This window comes from Crocodylus siamensis, chromosome 5 (assembly GCF_052110815.1).
Source record: "Crocodylus siamensis isolate JL-2025a chromosome 5, ASM5211081v1, whole genome shotgun sequence".
NCBI classification, from domain to species: domain Eukaryota; kingdom Metazoa; phylum Chordata; order Crocodylia; family Crocodylidae; genus Crocodylus; species Crocodylus siamensis.
This window is the reverse complement of record NC_143399.1, coordinates 198,548,226-198,574,903: the sequence shown is the minus strand read 5'-3', so window position 1 is coordinate 198,574,903 and position 26,678 is coordinate 198,548,226. Positions and strand designations below refer to the sequence as shown.

General features: G+C 41.2%; 1 protein-coding gene across 2 annotated transcripts in view; it reads left to right on the top strand.

Moving 5' to 3' along the window:
* Positions 1-26,678, top strand: part of CTDSPL (CTD small phosphatase like) — a 113,881-nt gene that overhangs the window by 77,967 nt on the left and 9,236 nt on the right. The window contains exons 3-5 of one of the 2 annotated variants that reach the window (XM_090047806.1): positions 3,292-3,324; positions 12,596-12,697; positions 21,020-21,076. In XM_090047806.1, the coding sequence (XP_089903932.1) occupies positions 3,292-3,324; positions 12,596-12,697; positions 21,020-21,076 (192 nt within the window). The remainder of the gene's footprint in view (positions 1-3,291; positions 3,325-12,595; positions 12,698-21,019; positions 21,077-26,678) is intronic. The other variant, XM_090047807.1, reaches the window with a different exon arrangement.

Sequence of the window (26,678 nt, the reverse complement as noted above, 5' to 3'; positions counted from 1 at the left end):
TGGATGTCAGAAAGAAAGCAAGTGAAGCATCCATCGGTTGAAGTCTAATGAAGGTCTCAAAGTATTGGTATTTTAATGGATAACAGGGTTGCTTTGGTCATGACCATTAACATATCCAGGGCAGTAGGGCTGGAGTGGCGGTATAGCTGTAGCGATTCAGGGAATATGAGTGAATCAAGGGATTTCTGGTGATATCATTTATTGGAGTAATTGTATAGCTGGGAGATACGTTAGAGAAGCTTTTGGGCACCAATTGTCCTTCCACGGATCAGGGAGAGAAGGAAATATCTACAGTACTAACATAAATAACGTAAGATCTAAAAGTCCCTGATTCAACCCTGGGTTTCAGCAGGTGCTTTTTAAACCTGGGGAGACATGTATGATTCCAGTCCTTGGAGATGTACCTGCTTCTTTCCTCGACCTGAAGAAGGGCACCTTGTGCCCAAAAACTTCTCTAACATCTCGTCCAACTATATTCTTGGTCCAATAAAAGATATTATCAAGAAAGAAAGAAGACCCTTAATTTTCAACTGTCCAGTAGCATTATTGGGATAATCAGGGAAAAATGTCAGGCAATCCCAACCAAGCTAAAGCATCCTTTCCTTTCTTTCTGTATACTGCCTACAAAGAGTGATATCACAACACTGACTCTGCATGGCAGGAGCATGGGTGGTAGGAATGGTTCCAGCAGTCCAAAATATCTTGCTCTTCAGTAACCAAAGCCTGTAGTTTGGTGATCAGTCTCTTTGCAAACAGTTAATGAAGTGCCTTTTGGCATGCTTCTGCACAGAAGTAACTGGGATGTGAGCTGGTAAATGGCATTTTTCATAAAGCTAGACAAAGGTCCCGGCTATGTGTCTTTATTATTGCTTCACAGAACTATCTAAAATCTAGGAATGAAAGAGTAGCAGTTTGTGTGCCTTTATTCCCAATGATGGTTTGAGTCTCTAGTTTGATTAACTTTGCATTGGATGCATCTGCTAAAGTAGGTCTGCTACTGCAATCCCACATTGAGGACCAGACAGGTATAAAATAAATATTTGGTGAAATGACAACTGTCCTCATGGACCCCAAAAAGTCAACAGGTGGAATATATTCTATTGGCAAAGTCCAACAGTATAACATATATCAGTGGCTTTATTGTTGGTCCCTACAAATTTCCAAGCAAAAAAGGCATGTTTTTCCAATTCAGTTTTTTTGGTATGTTCAGTAAAATGTAGCTAGTTCCATATGTATCCCAACACTAAATGCTTCCTTGAGGTGTTGGTTTTATATTCCAAATCTGCAAAGTCATATTGCACAACCCAGGAACCATATTCATGTAGCAGTACCCAACACTAGGACTCACCATAGTGATACAAAAATTTGGGGTGAGGTGAGCATGTTAGGGAGGGAAAGACTGCAGCAAGACCTGGATAGGTTACAGGGGTGGGCTAGCAAAAACAGGATGCGCTTCAACACTGACAAGTGCAGGGTGCTGCACTTGGGCAGTAGTCACCAGCAGCACGCTTATAAGATGGGAAACTCCCTTTTTGAGAGTACAGAGGCAGAAAGGGATCTTGGAGTCATTATTGATGAACATGGGCCGACAATGCGAGGTCACGGTTGGCAGGGCTAACCGGACCTTGTCGTGCATCCACACGTGCATCTCGAGCAGGTCCAGGGAGGTGATCCTCCCCCTCTGTGACACTGGTCAGGCCACAGCCGAAGTACTGTGTCCAGTTCTGTGCGCCCCACGTCAGGAGGGATGTGGACAACATTGAGAGGGTCCAGAGGAGGCCACTTGCATGATCCGGGGACAACAGGGTAGACTGCAATGAGAGACTGCGGGATCTGAACCTGTTCAGCCTTCACAAGAGAAGGCTGAGGGGGGACCTGGTGACAGTCTGTAAAGTCACTGGGGGGGACCAGAAGGGTTTGGGAGAGACCTTGTTTCCCCCAGTGCCCCCTGGCATGACAAGGAATAACGGCCACAAGTTGTTGGAGAGCAGGTTTAGATTAGACGCCTGTAAGAACTACTTCACAGTCAGGGCAGCTAGGATCTGGAACCAACTTCCAAGGGAAGTGGTGCTGGCTCCTCCTCTGGGGGTCTTTAAGAAGAGGCTTGATGCCTACCTGGCTGGAGTCATTTGAGCCCAGTTTTTTCTCCCGCCCAGGCGGGGGGTCCGATCCTACTTCTATGATTCTGTGATACTCTTCCCATCTTTTGGGTCCTTTTTTATTTGAAGCCTTCTCTGACAAGACCCAGTATTTTGAAGCCTGCATATCTGCACTAAAAAATAAAACTGTTGACAGAGCATTTCCTAAGTAAATTTTAAAAAATACACCAGCTCTTAAGAGAACCCCAGCCATCTATCTCCATCCAAAGTAACCATGGTTCTTGTGTTGGTCTATCTGCTAGGTGGACATCAGTTCAGTACGTTCTGCATACTGGTCTTCTAGTTTTAGCTAATGCCATTTCCTTTCTTTCTTGGGAAAAAAAAAATGTGTGCTTTAATCCCCTGGGAAAGATAGAGAAAATATTTAGACGTACCATACGGTGTTTCAGATAGCCGTGTTTAAAGGAAGGTTCTACTTTCCACAGATGTATGGATCTGTGGACCTTGCTGCAATGAGTGGGGAAACTTAATTTGTGCTTACTTTAAACTTCCTGTCTTGGAGTAATGAGGTCCACAGATCCACCTCGCTCAAGAGACAGGCCAGTTCTCCAAAACAGAGATGGAGACTGACATCCAAGGGTTTGGGTTTCTTGTTGGATGGAATTTACCATGCTGTGCTGTAGCGGAAATTGCTTTGCCTTGAGGTTTATTTAGCACGTCTTGTAAATTGGGGAGAATAGATTTTGAATTGTCCTAGTTGTGGAAGTTGTCAGAGTTAGGCACTCTGCCGCTCTTAGTAACTGACAGGTCAGGTTTTGCCCCAAGCTAGAAGCAGGCCAACAGTATGCTTTGCAACAGGTCTTCAGACCTTACTCCTCAAATGAAATAATGTTAAAGCAAGCACAGATTAATATTACTTTAATCACCTCTTATGAATCAGCCTTGGGTTTTTATCAGTTTTGGTTTCCTAAAATCCATTAATACTACATTGTACTAACCAATCATTTTAAGCAACTAAAAAGTAATACCCCAGTTTTTTGTTTTTCCTCTTGATTTCTTATATATTTTGAGCTTTTTTTTTTTTTGTTAAAATGTTTAAGTACTTAAACTTAATGTTTGAAACCTTTTCTGTTTCACCCTTTTAAAAGCCATTACCCTCACGATATTTTTTTTTTTTTTTTTTTTTCCCCAGGGTGACCAGATGCAGGTCATTCCAATCCCAAGTGTATGTATTTTTTATCCCTTTTATTTTAATAATTTTCATAATTTTCTTTGCTTTGGTTTATTTTATGTTGGAGTCGAATGCGTTTATTTTATGTTGCATGTAATATGAAACTTATTTTTAATTTTCAAAGTTGTGTAATGCTATGAAATGATTTATCTTAACAGTGTACATGAAATATAGAGACAAAACTAATTACAAAGAAGAAGACAAGTCTAGATTCATGAAGTTCTCATTTCTGTCTATCCTTTGTTTTTAAGTTGTAGTTGAATTTTGAAAACGTAGAGTGCTCAAAAGCAAAAATCAAACTGAGGTTACTTAATTGTCAAAAATGCAGGAGGATTGAGATAAATTTCCCCTAGTTTCCACCTGTGAAGAAAGGCATTAATTTTCCTAGAACGTCCGCTTCAAGAGTATTACACAACTGTAGTAAGATCCTTGGTGTTGTAGTAAGATGGTGCTTTTATTATAAACCATGGTTTTAAGTCTTAGTTTTTCTGTTTATCTAACTGGTTTAATTAGAATACAGGCTGTTAGCAGGGAGTTCTTATTTCAAAACCAAATAAAAACATTGTACATGTTTTGAGCTAGAGATTTTACTTTTTTGGACTTGAGACTTTGCTTAAGAATTATCAGGGGTCTTTCACTGTGTGCTTTTTTTAATGTTTGTTTTTAATTTGGAGGACTTTTCAGTACTGTGTGTATCATTACTGCTTCACCATTTACAATAGCTCATTGAGACTTAGTGCCATTGCAAAGCTCTCAAGACAGTGTCAATGCAGGTCTTAAAAGATGCTCGTCCCTCTTCGGTGGTATTTTGTATCTGTTTTAAAGGTCTGAAAACTGCCCCTTGGGTTCCCTATTTTTTTTTACACCAAAGTTTCTCAAGGCGCAACATTGCAGCCAGTATCTCTCTTTTTTTTTTTTTTAAATTGCTGCTGCTACTGGATGGTATCAGGTGATCAGTAGTCAGCCATTTAAGCTTCCTCTTTCCATCACCAACTTTTCTTGGCGCTGAAAACTATTGGAAATTATACTAGCTCCAGGATTGTTACTTTCCATACGGTAGTCCTGGACCAGCGCCAAAACAGCATTACACTGAAGGGCCAATGATCAGTTTTAAAGTTTGGCATCTCCCAAATCATCAGAGCCAGAAGCAAACTGTATACATTATGGGGCACCTGGGAATATCCTCTTTCATTGGTATATTATGTTTGTGTCTAGATTTACTGTCCTCTCTTCTCATTCCTTCCAACTTTTTTAACCTGGTAGTTTTAAACATCAGCTCTGCAAAGAAAAACTAGACCTAGAAACAAACGCTGCAGTTGTCTTCCTATATGAAAAGCCATGGAACCCAAGCTCGAAATGAAAGATAGCTTTAAAATTTAAGAGATGAAAATACAATAACATGTAGGCACAAGGATGCAGACATCAAACTCAAAATATAACACTTGGCTATTAACTTATGTAGTACACATGCCAAATATAAGCTTTTTAACAAACACTTAATTAGACTACTTTTCCAAAATGCTGGATTTAATAGAGATGTATGAAACAGGGCACTTTGAGTGAGTAGTCTAATACTCTTGGATTTGCCTATTAAGAAATATTTCATAAATCCACAAAAATGTTACGTAAATCACAGCTATCTTATCAAATTTGGGGGATTTAGCAAAATGTAATGATCAAGTTTTGGTGCAGGTGTTGGATGGTACTTGATGGATGGGGCTCAGTGAGTTGGGAACCTTGTTGGTCATGTGCATGGCCTAATGTCTCCTGCAGTGCATCTGCATGCTTCTCAGAAGAGAATGTCTTAATTGACTTTTGTGCTTCATTAATGAATATACATTAATGAGTTCATCTTCACAATAGTCCAGTGAGGCAGGAAAGTGTCAGTTTGTGAATATGTCACTACAGCCTGAATTGTAATGTCTTCACACACAAGGGCAGGGGTTAAGTTTTATAAGAAACCTTAATTTTTGAGAGTTCCTATATATAACTTAGACCTCCACTGCCAGTATACCTATAAGTTAATCAGTCATATAAGGTAATTCATATTTTCATTTTAGAAATCAGATTTTAATGAATTGGTTTTGATAGTTCAGTGACTATCTACTAAAGCAAACTGTTTTTGTGGGTGGGTAGGTGGGTGGAGGTTTTTTTTAATCTCTTCTGAAGACCAGATTGGGTTATGTAGAACTTGCAGGTGCAGTGGAGTCCTGGGAAGCCTGGTATCAGGGCTAACAGTGGCAGGGAACCTGCAGTCCAGAATGGCCTTATTTCCTGGATTTCTTTCATTTTAAGCAGGAGAGCTGGACTCTTTCTCTCTGTGGGCCAGATGAGTGAGGCAGGGCTAATCCACAGGCTGGATTTGAGCCCTGTGCACCAGGATTAAGCACTGGAGCCTAGCACCGCCCCTTCCCTGCCCTGAGCACTGCAGAGAAACTCTAGGGCCCTGCATTGCCCCCTCCAGCCCCCATGTGTCAGGACTGAGCCCCGAGGGCTTGGCACTGTCCCTGCCTCCCAGGTATTGTGCCCCGGGGACCTGGCACTGCCCCTTCTGCCCCAGCATGCTGGGATTGGGCCCTGGGGGCATTGCCAGCCCCTCCCACAGGGTGTTATTCCCTAGGGGCCTGACACCACCCCAGTGCACAGGGATTGGAGCCTGGCACCACTGCCACCTTGCCCTCCATGCTGGGCTGAGGCACTGAGCTCATAGAATCATAGAAAATGAGGGTTGGGAGGGACCTCAGGAGGTCACATCTAGTCCAGCCCCCTGCTCAAAGCAGGACCGTCCCCAACTAGATCATCCCAGCCAGAGGTCCAGAAATTTGGTAAGGAGTTATGCCACCACTCTCCCACAGCCAAATTTCCAGATGCATGGGCAGCCCAGAGGGCCTGGGCCTGTGGGCTATATCTCACCTGTGGGCTGGAGATTGAGCACCCCTCTTCTAATGTATTACTTCCTAAATAGTAAAACATAACCATAGTGATTTATTTTTTTAATGAAAGCACTGACAAATTGGAAGTGCTGGCTGTATGGCTGCTATAGAAGTCACAATATTGTATCTTTCTACCTAGAAAAAATGTCCCTCCTCTTCATCCCTCGATGCCCCCCTTCCCCCTGAGAAAATGGTTAGGCTTGTTAATGTGTTTATTCCAATTGATCACCTACATTTGAACAGAAATTGGTTTTGCTGGCAGGCAAATAAATACAGAATTTAAATTGGAATTTTTTTTACATCTTATTTGTTTTTTGGGGGGAACTGCTCAAAGAGAGACTGCTCACCATGCTGCCTCTGTGCATGACCAAGAAGTAAAGTGCAGGGAACATGAAGAGGAAAGCAACACATGTTGCACTGTACAGCAGACAGGATGTGAAGTGTAGTGAAAGACCCCTTTAACCTTGATGTTTTCTGGGGGTTTAGAGTTTATTTTATATAGTGAATTCTTGAAGATTTGGTGTTTGCCAGTTGTTTATACTTCGAATAGAAAACAGGATTTCCTGCTTGCTGTAACAGAGAATGCAGTATTTCTTCAACTGACTTGAAACACGTGGGCAGTAGTTGCTTCTAGAAAACAATTACGCCAGCCAGCAATCGGGAAACCCACACAGGATACTAAAGCCCTGACTGCTGACTAGTTCAGCAGTCTAAAAATCTACAGTACCTGCAGTAACCTGTATCTACAGTAAATGTGGATCTTTGGTAACACAACTGACTCATTTGAGTATTTATGTTTCTTGTCACTTAAAACCTCTGATCCACAGTTTCCGCATGGTGGTATCTGAGATATCATAATTGTTTTTTTTCTACTCAGTTCTGAAGAAATAGCACAGTAGTTCAGATTCTGCTGTTTAGTGAGTAAATTGCTGTGTAATGTACTCTATTTACTAAAATGTTTATGAAAATTTAGTTAAACTGGGAAGGAACATGAGATCTTAAAATATTTAATATCTCGATTTTTATCTTCATTGAAGGATAACGTGGATAGAAATCATGAACCTTCCTGAATATTTCTCCTGCTCTTTTATTCAATCTATTATGAATAGATTTTAACTTTTGATAGTGCATAAATTATTTTTTTTCCTTTCTGATCCTTGATTTTAACTTTGCTACATTTAATGTGAAAATGACTCCTATTAGAAGACTTGGGTGTCTGTGTAAATGAGTTACGGCTGCATATGAGTATCCTTTATGTTCCTTAAATCACATCCTTACATTTTATTCCCAATCAAGAGATTGACTTCATGCAGAAATTGTGAAGCCTTATCTTTTTCATTCATGTTTCAACCCAGCCCTTTAGTGCTGGAGGAATAAAAAGTCTTCATGCGCTGTCTCACAACACAGAAATAGAATTCAATATGGAGAACAAATGAATTGAGAACCAGAGTACTTCCTTTATTTCTTCTAATCCCCAGACATGCAAATTATTGACAGAATTTAGTGTGTAGCTTTGGTCATTAAAGGCTTTTTGCTTTTAATGCATGATGAGATTTAAATCAAATATAGCTACAAGTCAGGTGACTGTTCCACTGACTCATAATGAAGGCGGGTAAAATTTATGCTGTGATTTTTTTTGTGGCTCTTGAAGATGAAGGAAAAATACTGTGTAGAGGGAGTATGTTAGACTATAAGAACAATGAGAGTGCATAGTAAAGGCAGGCTTGAACCCCTCATCGGAGCCTGACTCTGGAGAACAGAGCTCCAAATTAGTGAAAAAGGGAGCCCAATATTTGGTGGCCAGGGGGACTGGTCATTGGTCACAAGCTGTCTCTGGCAGGGCACAGAACCTGTCTTTGCCAGCTGTAAAATGAGAAAAGAAAACGTTTTCCTTACTCTGCCTTGTCTGTTGAGATCAATGATTCTTAGCCTTTTTTGGTTTTGAGGCATCCTATTTAACTTTTTTCTGAATTCAGCATGAGCTGAGAACCACTGCTGTATTGCCTGGGGTTATTTCTGTGGTCCTTGACCCAGATGCTGTTGCTGCCACTGCCACCAAGTGGATCTGCTCTGTGAGCTTCATGCAAAACTAGATCTGGAAGCCAGATCACCCACCCCTGCCTCAGCCCTTCCTGCTCCAACCCTGTGTGTTCCTCCCAGAAATAGGTGCTTGGGCTGACTCCACCGAGTAGTGAGACTGCAGCCTGGAGATTTATCTGTTTCCTGTGTTTCTCCGAGTTGTCGCCACCACCAGGTAGAACTGTTCTGCCTGTCTGTTTCCAGAAGGCGCATGCAGGGCTGGACCAGGAAGGGGTGCAGCAAGAGCAGATGCTCCGGCCTGCCTTAGGTTTGCCCAGTAAGGTTTTTTAGTGTATCGTTATGCTTATCAGGTAAACCTAATGCAGGTAGGAGTCCCTTAGTCACAAACTCCCTGTGTTTAACAGATGGACCTTATGCTGGCAGGAGTGTCTGCTCTTGCCACAGCTACTTTCGGATCTGGCTCCATTCGAGGCACTTAGGGTAGTGTTACCTTGCTGTGAACATCCCCCTGAAAGTGTCTCGTGGCACCCTGGTTGTGAATCACTCATTTACGTTAAGTGTTTTTTGGTAAGAGGTAGGGTCCAGATCCAGAAAAATATGCAGGTGCCAAACTTTCATTTAATCTTTTTCAGGGGTACCAAAATATCTTTCTGGTATCGCATGATCAGGGGGCAGCAGGGCAGGCCCTACGAGGAGAGGCGACGGGACCTGAACCTGTTCAGCCTCCGCAAGAGAAGGCTGAGGGGGATCTAGTGGCCTGTTACAAACTAGTCAGGGGGGACCAGCAGGCATTGGGGGAGTCCCTGTTCCCCCAAGCACTGCCAGGAGTGACCAGGAATAACAGTCACAGGCTGGCAGAGGGTAGATTTAGGCTAGCTATCAGGAGGCACGACTTCATGGTCAGGGCAGCTAGGATCTGGGACCAACTTCCAAGAGAAGTGGTGCAGGCTCCAACCCTGGGGGGCTTTAAGAGGAAGCTGGATGAACACCTTGCCAGGGTCGTTTGACCCCAGTACTCTTTCCTGCCATGGCAGGGGGTTGGACTCAATGATCTGCTCAGGTCCCTTCCGACCCTAGAAACTATGAAACCATAGTGCACTGTTTTGCTAATAAAGGCACCTATTTTAGTTGGGGCTGTAGGTACTGCTGTAATGCAGATAATAAAGAAAAGGCGTGCATCTTGACCCGAACAGTAAGAGCCTCAAGTGGACCTTATGTTTGGGTATTGGATCATGCCTGGCATACAAAATCTCTGTCAAGAGCTGTATGCATGCTACAAACCTCATCAGCTACAATACAATTTTATTTCTTGTAGATCAGTTTTAGACGGGCACTGAGGGAAATTGAGCTAAGGAACAAATGAGACTTGAAGGCAAGTGTTTTATAAATAAGGGTTTGGACAGGCATACATGTAACATGCTTCAAATTCTACCTTTTTAAGTGTTTTAATTTGTAGCGTGCCAATAAAAACTGCCTCCCAGCCAAAGGGCAACTCTGAAGCACTTTAGAGTTTATCCCTGTTTTTTGTATAGTGACACTTTTATATATGACCCAAGCTAATTTGTAATTCAGTTAAACTCTTTAAAGTGCTCAAAACATTTGTCTGTTTGTGCCCTGTGTCTCAGGAAACTCCCAGTGACTTGTGTGGGATAAGTTGGACCAACATTGAATGCTCCCATCTCCCTCTCCCCCTTGTGCCCCCCGTCCCCAAGAGCATTATGTATCTGAGGATTTTATAGTGGTAATTTCAAATTCTTAACAGTATTTGAGAAGCTAATTGATTGAAAGCAACACTGGCTGGGGATAAATTTACATACATTTATCAAATGGGGTTTATTACAGAGGTAACAAGTATTTTGAAGTTCACATTTTAGCATGACATGACCTGTCACTTGACCTGTCTTGAGAATTTCATTTATCCATTTGTTGAGTCAACACACACAGTTAATGTGAACCTGGGAATCTTTCCTCCATTCATCGGATGCACTGAATATTTAACATGCACAGACAGGAAGAGTATACAGTATCGGGCAGAAGTACTTTCAGATTTCTAACTGCTGGGTTATACCGAGAGTTTTGTCTTTAAAAATTATGGTAAATATTTTGTGACAGCTGAAATAAAACAGTGATGAACTACAGACTACTCTTCTCCGGCTGCAACCCTGTACACAGCAGTAATCTTATACAGCTAGCTGACCCTAGTACAGTTTACAATAGTGACCTCAGGTTTCTCAGGCTACTGCCGTAAAAGGCAACAAGAAGGTGCTTCACAAAGTGTCTCAAAACTATGTATGCACACATACATCGCTCTTCTGCTCAACATTATGAGTCCCTGGATGTCAGTGGATGGATGTTTTGAACACTGATAGCAGTGTATATTGTAAGTTAACCTTTTTGCTTTCTAAGAAAGCAAAAAATGACACTGTTGATCAGTTTGCCTTTCTGGTCCTGATAACTAAAGTGTGTATACATGTTAGAAAGACCTTATGTATTTTCATTCATTTATACCAAAATAGAGCTAAAGATGCAAGTATTAGGAGTTTCACACCTGAAAAACCTTACTGTGTAGATGGGCCCTGTACACACTAGAGGAAGGATGAAGTACAGGCAGTCCTCAACTTGCAGCATTTGGAGCTGCAACATTTTGCACTTATGAAGTTTATAAATTGACACCCTGTTTCAACTTTACAACACTTGATCCGATGCACCACCATGCCAGCAAACAAGTTTGCTGCATTGCCTGTTTCCCTGGAGAACATCTGTCCAAACTTTCTTGCACACTTCCTTTAAGAAAGCAGCCAAGACTCCACAAAAACCTGCAGCTGAGACTCCTGGGAAGACTGCAGCCAAGAGCCCTTCCGAAAGTCCAACAAAGTTGTCTCAAAGAAGTTCTTCCAAATCAATATGATTGCTATTTACAATATAAACACATTAACATAACTATATTACACATCTATAATTGATTGAGTACAAAATTCTAGGTTATTTTTGGTGAAAACAGGGTATCATCTGGCCTTGGTTCAGAAACCAATCCCCCATTTATAACATTGTTTCCTATGGGAAAATCAGTTCCAAGTTGCAACGTTTTGACTTAAGATGTGGTTTTCAGGAAGCAATTGTGTTGTAAGTCTGAGGACTGCCTGTACTGGGACTTTGCCTCATTCTGGTAAAAATCATTGTATTTTTAGGCCTTGCTTGTGGATTTTTTTAAACTCATTGCCGTGTCTGGTTCCTAACAGTACTGAGTTGCTCTATATACTTGACCTGAAAATTCCTCCACTTTCAGAACTAGCCCCTTTCTTTCATTAAAAGTTTCCCTTGGGAGAGTGGCAGCATATTAATGTCTGAATTCCAGTAAGCGTCCAGGTGAATGCTTTCCTTCTCTTCCAGTATTTTCAGAGTTGGGGAAACAAATGATGACGACTGGTATCAGATGGGGATTGGGCTGCTAAATTGTCTCCCCCCCCCTACCCCAGTCATCTCTCCCAGCTGCATTTTATATTCCCCAAGATATGGGTACCATTCACAAACTGTTCTGGGAGAAGTTTTATGGAATTCCCCTGTATAGTTTAGGAAGCACTGTACTTTTATGATTGGTACTGGACTCTAACAAAACTGCATTTGACAGAGGTTGGGTACAGTCTTATTCTTTTGATTCGGATCATCTAATCCATGCAAAGGCATGGATATTTTGGGAGTCCCTTGCTGGAAATGACAATCTACAGAGTCTCATTTGACTTTAAAATTGGGACTCATCTTTCAGTTCCTTCATCTCAGCATGCATCATGGCAAATGGAAGTGTTGATTTCTGTAAGCATCACAGCCACCCCTACCTGTGGAGAGAAATTTATGCTTCCAATTGTTGCATTGGAGCCTGAGATGGAAAGCAAGATACAGGCTGCAAATAGCTCCTGCTTATTTTGAGGCCTAAGAAAATAAGCTGTTGGAGATGGTGAGTCATTTTATTAACTGTCCCATTTTCACCACTGTCTAGCAGCAAATTGTTTTGCTATGTTCATTTGTATTTGCTTAAACTCATCTCCAAACTGTTTCTCACCATTAAAGAAACAAATACAAAAATCCATGTGTGTGTGCATGTGTATTGCATGCGCCTTTAATTTTCAGCTGTGTTCAACTGATATAAAAAACAAAAAAAACGGAGAGCTGCCCAACTTTGACTTGTGTGTTTGTGACATCCTAATGCCCAGAGCTACTACAGTAGTGCTGGGAATTTGTACCTTTGGTTAATACTTGAAATATTTACATTTTCAATGTATTTTTTTTTTCTTTAGCCACCAGCTAAATACCTCCTGCCAGAATTGACAGCTTTGGACTATGGGAAGAAATGTGTGGTCATTGATTTAGATGAAACATTAGTGCACAGCTCATTTAAGGTAAAATAAATTCTGAAGTGGACTTTGAGACTTGATTGTATGAATGTTAGTGATCATTTTAGAGAGAGTATTCTTCAAGCTGTTAACTTGCAAGCCAACCAAAAATGTAATGGTAATTAGATCAGCTCCTTGGTTGAATGTTGACCTCTCATTGTCAAAAAAAGTTCTTCAGTTAAGACGCTATGTTTCGCTTTTCTAATTGACGAGCTTTAAAGGTACTTTTTGATTCATCTTTGATTCCATGCATTGTTGCAAGACAGGTTGCAGAGTCAGATGACATTTATTGTGCTTCACACAACTTCAAAATGCTGTAAAAATTGAGTGGAGAGATGACACACACAGCTGTTGCACTACAGATTTGTCTTAAACTGTTACAAAGAGAATGACCCTGTATATAACTCTGAAGTGCTTCACAGTAGCGCTTTATCTGGGAGGCAGCTGTATATCTCCGTGCTGCTGAAGACCAAACAAAACTGTTCAAAAATCAGATGCAATTGGAAGTATTTTATATGTCTGTCTGTACCAGAATTACTTCTCTCATTCCCAGTAAACCCATTGTCTGATGTGTTTTTTCAAAAGATGATGATTATACCGCCTCTTTTGGCAGTTTTACCATTATTTCCCTGATTTGCCCTAATTTTGGTTGGTCAAAAACCTTGCTAAAGAAAGGGCTTCTGATTTATGAAAGAGCTCTCTAACATAAAAAGATAAGACAAGACCTGTATCTCAGTCCTACCTTAGTAGTTGTTGAAGTGTTCCAGTAGGGGTCAGAGTTTAACACGTGTAGGACGGCATCTGAAATGTGAATGCTGCTGCAGTTACAGAATCATAGAAAAGCAGGGCTGGAAGGGACCTTTAGAGGTCATCTAGTTTGACCCCCCTGCCTGAGGCAAATCATCCCCATCCAAACCACCACTATAAAAATATACCATCTGGCCTGTCACTAAAAATACTGCACAATCAACCCTGTCACACAGCTGCAAAGCATAGTGCCATAACCTGCAAAAAGTAAAGCCAAGAGCATAATGGTGACCAATGTCCTGCTGCTTCAACAGTTGTTCAAGTAGGCTTGAGCGGTACCAGGTACAGGGTCGTACCCCCAACTAGAGGAATGCAAAAGCCCCCACCGTCCCTATTAGTCTGACCATGGGGTAAAATTCCTTCCTGACCCCAGACATGATCAGTCTGGCTGTGAGCAGAAGAACAAGAACCTCTAGCCAGGAACCTCTGGGTTTTAGTCCCAGCAAAAGCATTAGCACGCTCCAGTCAAAATCCTCCACCTTGACTACAGCCAGCATTCAGTGCTTCTAAGGATGCTGGGGAGGGAGGAAAAACCCTGACAGCAAACAAGCCTCATACTTTATCTCTCTTCTTGCTTTGTGAATATCAAATTTTCCTAATCATCCCATTTTATACATTGGTAAATAAACAGTGCTAGTACTTCTCCTTCCAGCAGCAGTTCCAACTTACCACCACCATTATAATGCTTCTTTCTTTGGTTTTAATATGCATGTCATTGGAAATATAAGTACCGTGTTTTAATCCTAGTAAGCATTCTGTTGCCAAAGCATTTGAACATTTAGATCCCATTTCATTTAGTGGTCAGCATCTGGAAACCAGTTTTCTTGGTTGACTTTTTAAAGGACCTTTTATGGTTATATTGTAATAAATATTACCATGATGCAAAGTCAGGCTGAAACTGTGAAATGTTTTGCCTTCTACACTGGCAGTTTTATTCGCTTCATAATTGAATCTAAAGACGTAACAGACTCAAGTACCAAATCCCTGTTATTCTGTAGCCACTTCTGAATTTATACTTGAGAAATTTCTTAAGTGTTATACCAGCATTAGACCTTCAGTTTGACTGAAGAAAAAATTGCAGCTTTTTGTATATCTGGCACATTATGTGGAGAGAGAACCCAGAATAGGTGGGGGGTGGGGAATGGAAAGAACAGTCTTCAAGGAAGATTACCATATCCACAAAAATAGCAGAGAATCAGTCTCAAATTGGTATTGAATATTTAACTGAGTGCTCTGAGTGGCCTGGAGTTGTGAAGTTATGGTTCTTTAATGAGAGTAAGATGTGTATATCTTGACATTGTGTTACTAAATTAATTTGAAAATGTATCTTTTCAAATCATTTCAGTTCTGTTGATTTATAGTCCAATGCCCTTTTGCAAAGTGAAAGATTGCACATACGTGTACTTCAAAGATTCTTTGTTCCACTTCACTTATCTTCAAAGTTGTCATTGTGTTAAATTTCTTCTAGATGAACAAGATTGCAGAGTATTTGGGCAGGAGAGGGAGAGAAGAGCATTAGAAAATGGCAGCAGAGTAAATTCCCATCACGTGGCTACAGAAGCAAATAATACATAAATAAAGCAAAAAGAAGCTTGTTTTTCTTCCCATCCTAAGTAAAGTAAATCAGGCACTGAAGTATTTGAATTCCCAACAATTTTTTCAATCTGACTAAAGTGTATTGTTCTATCTGTACTCTGGAGCATTTGTTTTAAATTAGAAAAGGCAGCTTTGCCTGTTCTATACCCAGCTCTTTTATGCTCAGTGGACTCATCTACACGTGATGTTAATGAGCCTGAATAAACTCCGGCTGTAGGGCGCGTGTAGACAAAACGGGGGCCCTAAATTGAAGTGGTGGGTTTTTGAAAACAGCACTTCAATTTAAGGCCCTTTAAACCCCCATGTTGTGCACACACCTGAATTTACCTGCCTCTGCGGCAGCGGGGAGGGAAGGGAGGGGGTGGGCTGCCAGCAGACGCAAGGGGTCACCTGGCTCAGGTGGTCCCAGGGGGCACCACCGCTGTGGAGGGAAGCACCAGGCCCCCATGCAGCTGAGGCAGGCAGGCTCCAAGGAGTTGGGGAGAAATCAGGCTCACCATTTGTTTGTTTCTTGGGTGGAGCGTGCCTTCCTGGGCTGCTGCCAGGCTGCCTGCAGGGCTTCCTGCAGAGCCCCTGAGCTGCACGGAGCCCAGTGCTTCACTCCGTGGCTGTAGGGCAGCAAACTAAAACTCAGAGGAGGAGTCTGTTTGCTGCGTCACAAGTCATTTAAAGCGCATTACACTGCAGAATCTGCTACAGCAACTGGAATTGCTGTGCAATACGCCACTGACACGGGCAAACACCATTACAGCGGTGCAAAAGCATTTAACCCACCCCTTGTTTTATGTACACACAGCCGTAGACTCCAGTGTCTAAAGTACAGCACCTTTAGTGAACAACCAGGTACTACCAAGTTCTCTGTATCGGGTCCAACAAGATCTTTACCAACTATATCAATGCCAACCCTTTGAAGTTTGGTGGTCTTCTTTTGAAGTCATGGCTATTACTTCAGAACTGGACTTCTCTACTACACTCTTCACTTTCCATGAGTTTCCACATCTCTTGTACCAGTCCAGAAGATCTCTTCAGTCCTTACCTAAAATCTTGACTGTCTCAAAGAGAGAGTTCCTTTGATACTTTGAAAAGATGCTGGTATATGGTATTTCTTCTCCTGAGGACCACTAAGATCTTCAAGGATGTTTTAATAAAATGAACATTTTTCACTTGGGGTCATATGACCTTGCCAGGCAAGGCAAGTAGCCTAGAACCTGCAGGTGAATTTTGTCAAACCCCTTGTTCCAGCCACAGCAACATCTAAGATCTTCTCCATTTTGCAGTAGCAGGGGCTGCAGTTATTTCTGACCAGTGAATTATGGAGGCTACTTTGCTGATTTGGTCAGTCCAGTTCCTGTCTGATAATTCCAGTCACTCACCAGTAGAATTAGAAGTCCAATGGAGGTGGTGTATCCAGACTTCAGTGGCCAAGAGTTCTGTTCCCATGATTTTCTCATTTAAAAAAAAAAAAAGAGAGGGAGAAGTGGCATCCCATTTTGGACATCTGATGCCTTGTCACCATAGGTTAACTGGGTTGCAACCCCAAATGGGGTCACAACATCGGCGGATGGGGTCACACAGGAGAGCGGCCTTGCTGTATAAATGGGGTCATGCTGAGGACAAGTTTGGGAAGCACTGGGTTAATTTATCAAGTTTTGGACAGAAACCCTGGAATCTGTCACTCTCTGTAAATTGTATATATTGTTTCTCAAATCTTGATTTACAGGATGCTTATTTTTCAAATCCCACTCTCAGGACACTTGCCTATACTTCATGCTCAGTGACAGCCACTACCAAGTCGGGGGTTTTGTTCAGTCTCTCAGCAGCCTTTTCCTTTTTGGTTTAAAAGTAATGCTGAATAGTTCATTAGTAACAATTTGTTCATAAGGCCAGGGTCTTCATGTATATCCATCTTTACCATTTGCTAATCCAGGGTTACCCTTCTTGCCAGGTTGTAAAGGACACGCAAAAACTTATGTAGTTCTTTGTCATCCTGGGGCTTAAGACGGGCAAGGACAAATCCATCTTGCCCCCTCTCAGCCTGTGGAATATATAGGAGCATGTCTGAATTCTTATTTGGCCAGGGCATTACTGCTTCAGTGCAGATTTTTTTCGGAAATAACTCATTTCAGTCAATCCAGTCCCAAAAAAAGGACCTCAGTGAATGTTTACCTTCAGCTTATTGCATCCTGCAAACATGTCTTTATGACGCTCTATAAGATACTCCTCTTCTACTCCTTTCAGGAGATGGTTAAGGTCAGTTTATCATCCAAGCAGATGCATTAGACATGCATAAGAGAGATTCCTTCAAAGAGGTTTCTCTTCATTGGTGGACAGATTACCCATTGCCCTTCAGTTATCAGGAAATTTGGTATCCTCAGTTTTTTCCCCACCAGATTGTATTACATATCTGAACAAGCATAGTGTGCTCATCCAGGGAAACTTCAGATCTACAGTCTGAAGTCACCTGAAAATTACATGTGTATGAAACTGTGTGTTGGAGTTGAGAGCCACTTGTCTAGTTTCTAGTGTAACCTGGCCCACACCCCAAAATATTGCAATGCAGGCCTGATGGCAGCATGTTAAGTAAAATATGGAAGGGTTGCAGGATTTTTCTCTTATTCCACAAAAGTATTCCTTGTGTGATGGTGCATCACTGCCATATCAACTTGTTGGCTTTTAGTCTGGCAAGAGTTTAGCACAGTTTAGCAGGCCACTTGTATAGGAAACCCTCCATCTCTTACAAATTGGTGTTAAGGCTCAACTGTATTTCCAGTATTTGGATGGAAGGGCTTGTTTGGGCACAGATGCTAAGAATTTCCTATATTTTGCTTTCAGAAAAGAATGCATCAGATCTGTCAGAGGCATTTCTGATTCAATGGGATCAAAACCCGGTGTGTTCCTTTCCTCAGTTCTTCATTTGCAGAATACTTAGGAAAATTCATATGAATACAACTCCAGGAGTGCGTCTACACAAGACACTTGGTGCACATTAGACTAATTCTACTGTGCATTAGCACATCTGGCAAAAACCGTGATAATGCTCAGGAGAATTAGTCTGATGCGCGTTAAGAGTTGCATAAAAAGCGTTCATCTATACTAATGTGCAGTAGCGGCACATACGGTGCGTTTAGTACCTATTATTTTAGGCCACCTATACACGAGTGCGGAGGCTGCTCCAGAGTGCTGGAATTCCAGCTCATCGGAGCAGACTCAGTCAATCAAGTCTGCTGGCATGTGGCAATTGCTGTGCTCCAGCAGCCTCCTGCATTTCATGTATCAGCATCCTGTACTTAAAAATGGTAGTGGGGGCGCTTGAACCAAAGCTTGTTCAATAAGCCACCATTTTTAAGCACGGGAACACTGATACAGGAGATGCAGCAGCACTTTAATTAGAGTGGCTCTTGGAGCTGCTCTAATTAAGGCACCACTCCACCCCCGGAGTAGGTGTAAAACTGCTCAGCCCACAGGTACAAAATTTTAATGCGCCATAATTACGGCAAATTTAATTAACTTGTAGAAACACCTAGGCACTATTTTTATTAGCACCTGCTTAGGTTCATTTTCTGATTGAGAAATACATCGTCTGTCCACTTTGCTTCTGAACCTGTAACACATTTTCCAGGACTAAGTGTTGCACTTAACACCCAGAAACTGTTAGTAGAGTCTAGCTAATTGACTTCACTTGAGAGGAACTGCTCTTCAGTTGTTCAGGAGTCTTCATAGCAGCATAGCTCCTACAAAACCTGAATGGAAGCATTTTTTAATAGTCTAACCAGAGATGTATCCAGCAAGAAGACCCTTTGGCCAGACCCAGACGTGCAGGCATGTGCAGTTTGTGCACCACAAACTTTGCAGTGCCACGAAGCACCTGCCTGGAATGTTAAAACATGTCCCTGGTAGCAAATTTGCAAATCTAGAAACCCTGGTAGCAAAACAAAAACTGCCGCAAAAAAGGTGTGGTACGTGGTGCAGGAGCATTCTTACAAAGCCTTGTCCTCCTGGGAGATGCTCTGGCTGCCAGCCAGAGCATCTCCCCTCCTCTAGTTCTGCCCCAGCTCCTCCAGTCTGCTGGGAACTGGGAGGAGTGAAGAAACAGTAGTTTCCCCAAGTGGGGCATTTTGCCCCACACCAAAGCACATGCAGGGGCATATGCAACTGCAAAAAGTGGGAATGCGTTCTTTTTGTCTCAAATTAGGACAGTTTCCTTGAAATATTTCAGTCATCAGGCTCTCTTCTTTTCTTTTGGTTTCTCTTTTCTTAAAACTAGTTGGCAACTTTTTTCATATCTCACTCTGAATATTTGTGGAGTAGGGTCCCCATCACCATCCTGATTTCTAGTTTTTAGAGTGCCTCTTATTTGTTCCCCCAGATCGGGATCCTTTCTCTTCATGGGATATGAATGTGGTTTAAAGTCTTGAATTGTACCCTCCTTTGAAATCATTATCACATCCTGCATTTCATCTCTTTATAAAGATGGAGTTTTTAAACAGCCATTGCTTTGTTTAGGGTGAGTGAGTCACGGGTGTTGATGTCTGCGCCTCTTAATATAATCTCTGTAAAGCTGGAGTTATGCTGAAACTTGCCAAAATTTTGTTTCAGAGTTCCATTCAGACCACTTTATCCACTTACCTGTGATTTCCACCCCCACCCTCCCAAGTCACTGGACTCTTTATTGTCATTCTTGCACTGTACACGGCACGGTCTCATTGGAGTGGCAGCCACACTGCACACGGTGACCTCCCCAGTTAGACTGCAGCTTGTGCAGTGCCCGCTCCAGCAGGTCCAAGACTCATGTTGCATGCAGTGCTCAGACATCTAGCCCCACACCACTCATCTAACCCTTGGGGCCAGACAGGTTTGAAACCCTTTCTTCAGAAGGTATGGACAGACAGACATATAAGAGTTTCAGAAATCTTCCCCTTTTTTTGAAGGATCTTTAATCTTCAGTGCTTCAATACCAGAAAGAGAGACAACTGCTGCCCGGTTTACAGGGTCACTGTGAAATGCCTCAGTTTTCCCACTTCATCCCAGGTCATTTCCGATGGTTTGTAGCACTATAGCACTGTCTCATCAGCCTACTCCATTTTTATAGCACTTTAAAGTTGTTTAAAGGGCTATAGATTTTAGGTTGGTCCATATTCAAAGTTAAGTACTAGTCACTTGCTTAGAATGGAATATGTGTGGACCAGTGCTTGAAAAAGAGCACTTTAGAGGAGGAGTCGCATCCAACATGCAGAAAGATTTGTATCCAGCCCAAGAAGGTCCAGCCTGGGCTGAGGCAGCATGGGAGGGTCAGGTGGCGCACAGCTCCATTGTGCTGCCCATCCCTTCTGCAGCATCTTCCTCCACAGCTCTCCCTACTGCTCACTTATGCCTGTAGTTACTGAAGGAGAATGGGGTGCCTGCAGTGAGGGTAAGTACAGGTGGCTTGAGCTGTGGGCAGAGCTTTGCAGTCTGCAGCAGAGGCCTGGGTCACAAGTTTCCATGTAAGGGGCAAAAAATTGGCAAGCCCTGCTTTAGAGTAACTGCAGCTGTTTGAGGTGCCTCTTCCCATGCAGGTTTCGTGATCCACCCGCTTTTCTCAGTGACATGGAATCCTCTCACTGGATGTGAGTACTGAGTTAAAAAAACCCAACCTGAATAGCAGTGTTGGGACTGCTCTACTTTTTAAGTTAAGGGGTGAGGTCTGGGATCCAGAGGCATACAGGACAAAAGTACAGCCTCCCACAGCTGCTCTTGGGTAAAAGATTCCAGACATGGCTGCATGGGGTGCATACATCTACAGTGGGATCCGCCAGCAGAAGAGAGATCCTGAAGAACTCCAGCTACTGCGATCTCTCTCTCATGCCTTAGGAATGTCCTTCTCTAATGCTATTTAAGGTGGTTGTTTGAAACCTTGGACTGACTTCCCTGTCTCTCTTTTTCTAGCCAATTAACAACGCGGATTTCATTGTCCCTGTTGAAATTGATGGAACCATACATCAGGTAATCATCGCTGTTGTACTCTGAATTTGTGAAAAAATGTAAGGCCAGAAGGGACCATTAGATCTTCTTGTCTTGCTTCATGTATATCGCAGGCTATTGTCTTTCTCTCAGTTGTTTCTGTGTTGAACTAAATAACTTCCTCCTAACTGAAATATAATTTTGTGGGCACAGCTCCGTAGCATCTGTTGGCAAAAACCATGACGCCACGGCTGTGTCGCTGTAGCAAAGTGCTCTCTCGTTATAGTGTGTTGGTATAGTGACATAGCAGCCAAAAAAAGCTGCGTGGTCAGCACGGTGCAGTATAGGCTGTTACTGCACTGTCCTTTAGTACTTCCAGAAGGAAGTACTGAATGATGGCACAGTAACAATGGTGCCATACGGCCACGTGTAAACGTGGCCTGTGTGTGTGTAGAGCATATCGTCCTGAAAAGCATCCAGACTTGACCTGATGCCAGGTTTCTAATCAACTACTAGTCTGCCTTTAACTGTGTCAGCACTTCTAGAAAATCTCCTGTCCCAAACTGAAATCATTTCTCATGGAGGCTGAGCTGCTTCAAAAATTAAACGAGGTAATGATACATTTCAAGAGGTGTCAGTGTAAGGTAATATACCTATTTCTTTACAGTGTTCTTCATTCCTTAAAGGCAGAGGCTGACAGAGTCAGATGATGAACACTGAAAAATTGAATTTTTTTTTTTGTTTGTAAAAATGTGAATCAGCAGGAAAAATAGAACTAGAAATCTGGATGGCCCTCACCCCAGTCCACGTCTACATTTAAGCTTTGCATGTCAGGGTTCCTTGTCTGCTAAGTACCTAGCAGGCTTGGGACAATATGAAAAAGATTTTTGAAAGTCATGTGATTTATTTATTTATTTTTTTTTTTTTTGGCCGACCTCAAATTTTAAGCTCTTCCTTTCAGAAGCCATATATGAACCTGCCTTTCAGGAAGTGCTGACCATCTGTTCTGTGAAAATCAAACCCATTGGAAGGCATTTCAGATTGGTCTTTGAAATTTTAGTGCGTTCAACTGTGTGTCACTTCTGAGAATCTTGGCCCAAATTAATATAATGCTTAAAGGTTTCTTCTCCAGATTTTAACATTACATCTTTATACTTAAACTTGGCCCCACTCTTTACTGGACTTTTTATATCTTAATTTTCTGATGTATTGAGCTTGCATGCTGATTAAAATATCTTTTGTTAGGTAATACCCGAAAGTTTCTTCCCCAGCCAGTCTCAAACATGACACCTGACACAAACTTGCTGCATTATACGAAATTGCACTGAATTATGATAACATCTGGATCAGGACCTAATTGTACTACATGTCACACATCTTATGTGTCTTATGTTATCTAGGTAGATAGCTGTGTCTCAGAGGTTTCTCTCTCTCTCTATTTAAGAGTGGACAGGGCCATTATGATCTTCTGCCTCATCACAAGCTGTAAAATTTCCTTAGGTAGTTCCTGCATTGAACCCGTCACTTCTCATTTGGTAGAGCATAGTATAAACTGATTTTAACAACGGTTATTATCTGTCAGAATCTGTAATCCCTGTATTCTGACTAAAGTGTAGAAGAAAGAAAACAAAGATTAAGCAATCTTCACTGGAAAGATTTAATATAGTGTATTAGACAAGTACTAACATGTATGAAACTATCGTGACAGTAGATAAGGTCATAATCCACTTTGTATGAAAGCAATAGAACCCTTTCAAAGCAGAGGTTATTTAAAGCAATATTACCAGACCTGATTTTCACCTTAAAGAGGTTCCCTTAGAAGGCAAGCAGAATGTACAAGTTTTGTTGCTCTGTAATTTTCTAAACTGCCTGTTTGGAAACAACTTTTTATTGGTTTTTCCTTCTGCCAACAATATATATTAGCATGGTTTTGTCTACAAGAAGCCTCAATTGCTTCTCGTACATACACAGCAATATATAATCCACACATTATCTATTAAACTATTGTTTTTTTTAAAATTATAATGTTCAAGTGACACTGAAAGGCTAAATTAGCCTTTCTCTTGCTAGAGTAAATTGTAGCACAAATACCTAAGAGAGCACGTCCAATATAAACAGACGCTGTATCGGTTAGATAATAGCACAGTCCCTTTCTCAGGTCGCTCTGGCTCTATAAAAGTAAAAAGAAAAAAAAAAGATGAACTTAGTTTCCTATGCCTTACCAAATTATTTATAAATCTCGGCAAGATCAATGAAAAATATGTTGTAATTTATGAAGGCTTTATAAAAGTGGGTGTTTCTGTAAATGAAAATGGCATACTGAGATGAGACATAGCAATGTGTAAAATTAATGCATAATTTTGGCATCATTACATAACACCTTTTTCTATGTTAATCAGTCAAGAGCCTGTTCATTAAAAATTAACATTTAATTCTAGCACCCAGGAAAAATCGTGAGTATTTTGATGGGCTTAGAAAAGATAGGTTGCCTTTTTTAAAATGTGGTTCCAGCAGTTTGAAGCCTTCACACTAATGGAGGGCTCTATGGGGTTTTGTTGTTTTTGTTTTTGTTTTTTTTACCATATAATGATGTTGGTAACTTGCTATACTGGCAGTTACATAGCACCCCATTATACCCAGAAATTCCTTTGTGTACAGTAATCCTTTATTATGGTGGTTACATAACTTTGTCTTATACTGGAACAGTTGGAGTAGATACAGCAGTTAGAAATAGCTTTATTTAGCCCAGTTTGGAACGGTTTTTTTCGCCTTATTATTATGTGAAACTAAGATGCCAGGCACTAACATGAACAAAAACTATAGCTTTTTATTGTTTAAATAATACGTCAATACAGAAAAAAATGTTTTGAGTTTTTAAGCTGATGGCAACATATGTTTACTATGCTTGTTTGGGATATTGTATGTGACCTTTTGTGCAGAACAGTGTTAAATGTAATCTTCCTTTCCACGAAGGACAGTATTCCTCAGTTCTCCTGGAAAAGGCTGTTACCTGGTTCAAGTAATCCAGGATAGGCTGTATGCATTGCAATTGGCCTATTCTCGATTACTTGCACTGGGAGACAGCCACAACAAAGAGGACCAGACACGTGAAGACACAAGAATTTGCAGTATTTTTCCGTTTCCTATTAGTAGGAAGGACCCACCCTGTGAAATGGAAGATTTAGTAGTTCAGGTTGTCTCGGTCAGACTTCTCTATTGCATGAAGACTGAGGTTCCAAAATGATTTTTTTTTAAAAGTGTGTACACAATTGTATTTTATTGAAATAAAGTTTGTATTTCTGCTTACAAATATTGTACTCTTCAAAGGTGACAGTGCTTCACAGTATATGGGAAGCTTTATCTGAAAATAATCTCTAAAATGCATTTAATATCGTTGAAGTAGTTAAACTTAATAAGTTTTAAAGAAGTACTTTAATAAAAAACTCCTTTAAATGTTAGTTACTGAGTTACGGTTAATAAAAATTGACTGTATTCCTTTAAATTTTTACCAGAATAGAGAGGTAATTAACAAGCCACTACATCCTGAAGAGTACAGATGTAGAAGAAATGAGTCTTTTTATGCCTTGAAAACAGTATATAAATCTCAGCGAAGAGCCAGGAGCCAGTTAGTCTAGAGACTTGAAGACATCATACAACAGAGAAAAAGCCAAGCCACAAATAACCATGCAGCATTGAGATTCAAGTCCAGTAGCTATTGAAGCAAAGAAAAGAATATGCTAAGTGAGAATGTGAGGAGGCAGAGAAGAAAAGAGCTGCTCTGTAATTGGAGAAAGGTTTTGTATAAAGGAGACCAAGGGATTTTGTAGTCCAGGATACCAGTACATTTGCGGTTGCTACCAAAACCTGAGAGTGACTTCTCAAAAACCTTCTGTAGAGAGAATCCACACCCGAAGCACTAAGGAACTTTGTCTTGGTAAATGCTGATATGCTGTTAGGAAGAAGAGATGGGTTTTTTTCCTATATGCCCGCAGGAAATGGTGGGGCCTTATCCAGAATTTGGAAATGGTCCTGTAGCATATACTAGGAACTTGTGCACACACAAGGCATTTAAGTAACAAAAAAGAGAAAAGTTGTTGGCCAGTGCCCAGCTGGCCTGAAAAAGGGAAGACAGAAGGGAACTGAATTAGGAATGCATGAGAGTGCCACTGATAGACCAGAAGATCTAGACCACCACCGTCATTAGATGGAGGCTGCTCCACTTTACAGAGGCGCTGCTTAGTCCAGTTTATATTGACTACCTGCTAACAGCCATGTGGCCACAGGACACCAGGCAAGGATTTAAAATAAAAAAAAAGAAAGATTTGTTTTTCAGCTCACCTTCGTAAGCAAGTCAGTAGGTGGGGCCAAGCTCCCCTGGCATGGGGACCAATACCTTTTTATTACAAGTGCCCATCATTTAAATCCTTGGTTTGGATTTTATAATTATAGTGCAAGGGAAATGCTTTTTAAACATACGTAAGTGTCTCTCAATGCATTTTGGCTTAGTGCAGCTGAATACACTGACTTTTTTAGAAAGGAAGAAGACTAATAACACCTAGAACTTGTCACTAGGTGATTTCACCATATTAGTTAAGGAATTCTTTTACATCGTTCTGGGTGTCTGTGAATATAAATGTGGGAGAGAAATTAGATTGTGACTTTTTAGAAAGGAGGACAAGCAGTTCTGCACTTCTGGCAACATCTGCAAAACATCCCTACAGCTACCTGGAAAGAAAACAAATAGTATTTACATGCATTGGCTGCTGAAGAATTGTCTGTAAACTAATTCCACTCGTGCGGTATACTTATCTAATTGACTACTAAAATCATTACAAAAGTGGGGAATCAAAATTAAAGCTGAGAGAGAAATTTGTCCTCAGGTTCCATGTTTGAATATCCCAAACGAGTGTGCCCAGGTGACAATGGGGCTCAAAGTGAAGTGAAGAGTAATTAGCATTTGCATCAAAACACTTGGGCTTTTATCAAACAGCTCATAGGCAGTGTTCAAGTCCTTATTATGTCCTTTATCTTCCTTTTGCTGAAGGGTTTTATTACACTGCAGAGTTCAAGCTGGTATTTCTGTAATATTTCTCCTTCAGTGCTTAATGGGATCCCTATACTTCTTTTGCTTTTTGGTATTACTTTTAATCTAATCAAGATCATACATTAACCAGCGTAACTTCCTCATACACAAAACAGAAACATTAATTAATTGGACTTGTGTATGATGCTTTGCTTTTTAAAGAAGAAACTCCCTTAATTATTTACCAGACTTTTGCATTCAAGCAAATTTTAGCATTGTAGATTATTGGTTACACTAGGAAGATATAATATGGCTAATCAGGTTCTTTCAAACAATTTCAGTCTCTCAGTAGCAAACAAGACAGATGACATGATTTAAAATATATACATATTTAACTCTCCGCTTGGCTTCCCAATTTTTTATTATCATCTTAATCAAATTGTAAACTTCCTGGACAGGGACTGAGTCTGTCTTGGGGTCTTGTATGAACACAAAGCACAGTGTTATTTCCTTGACAAATAATAATCTAATTATTCTTAGTGTTGGCAGTGAGCAGCCAAGCTGCTGGTACTGTTCTTTGTGCAGATAGGCAAGGGCTCCTTCTTGGAGCTGCAGCTGCCT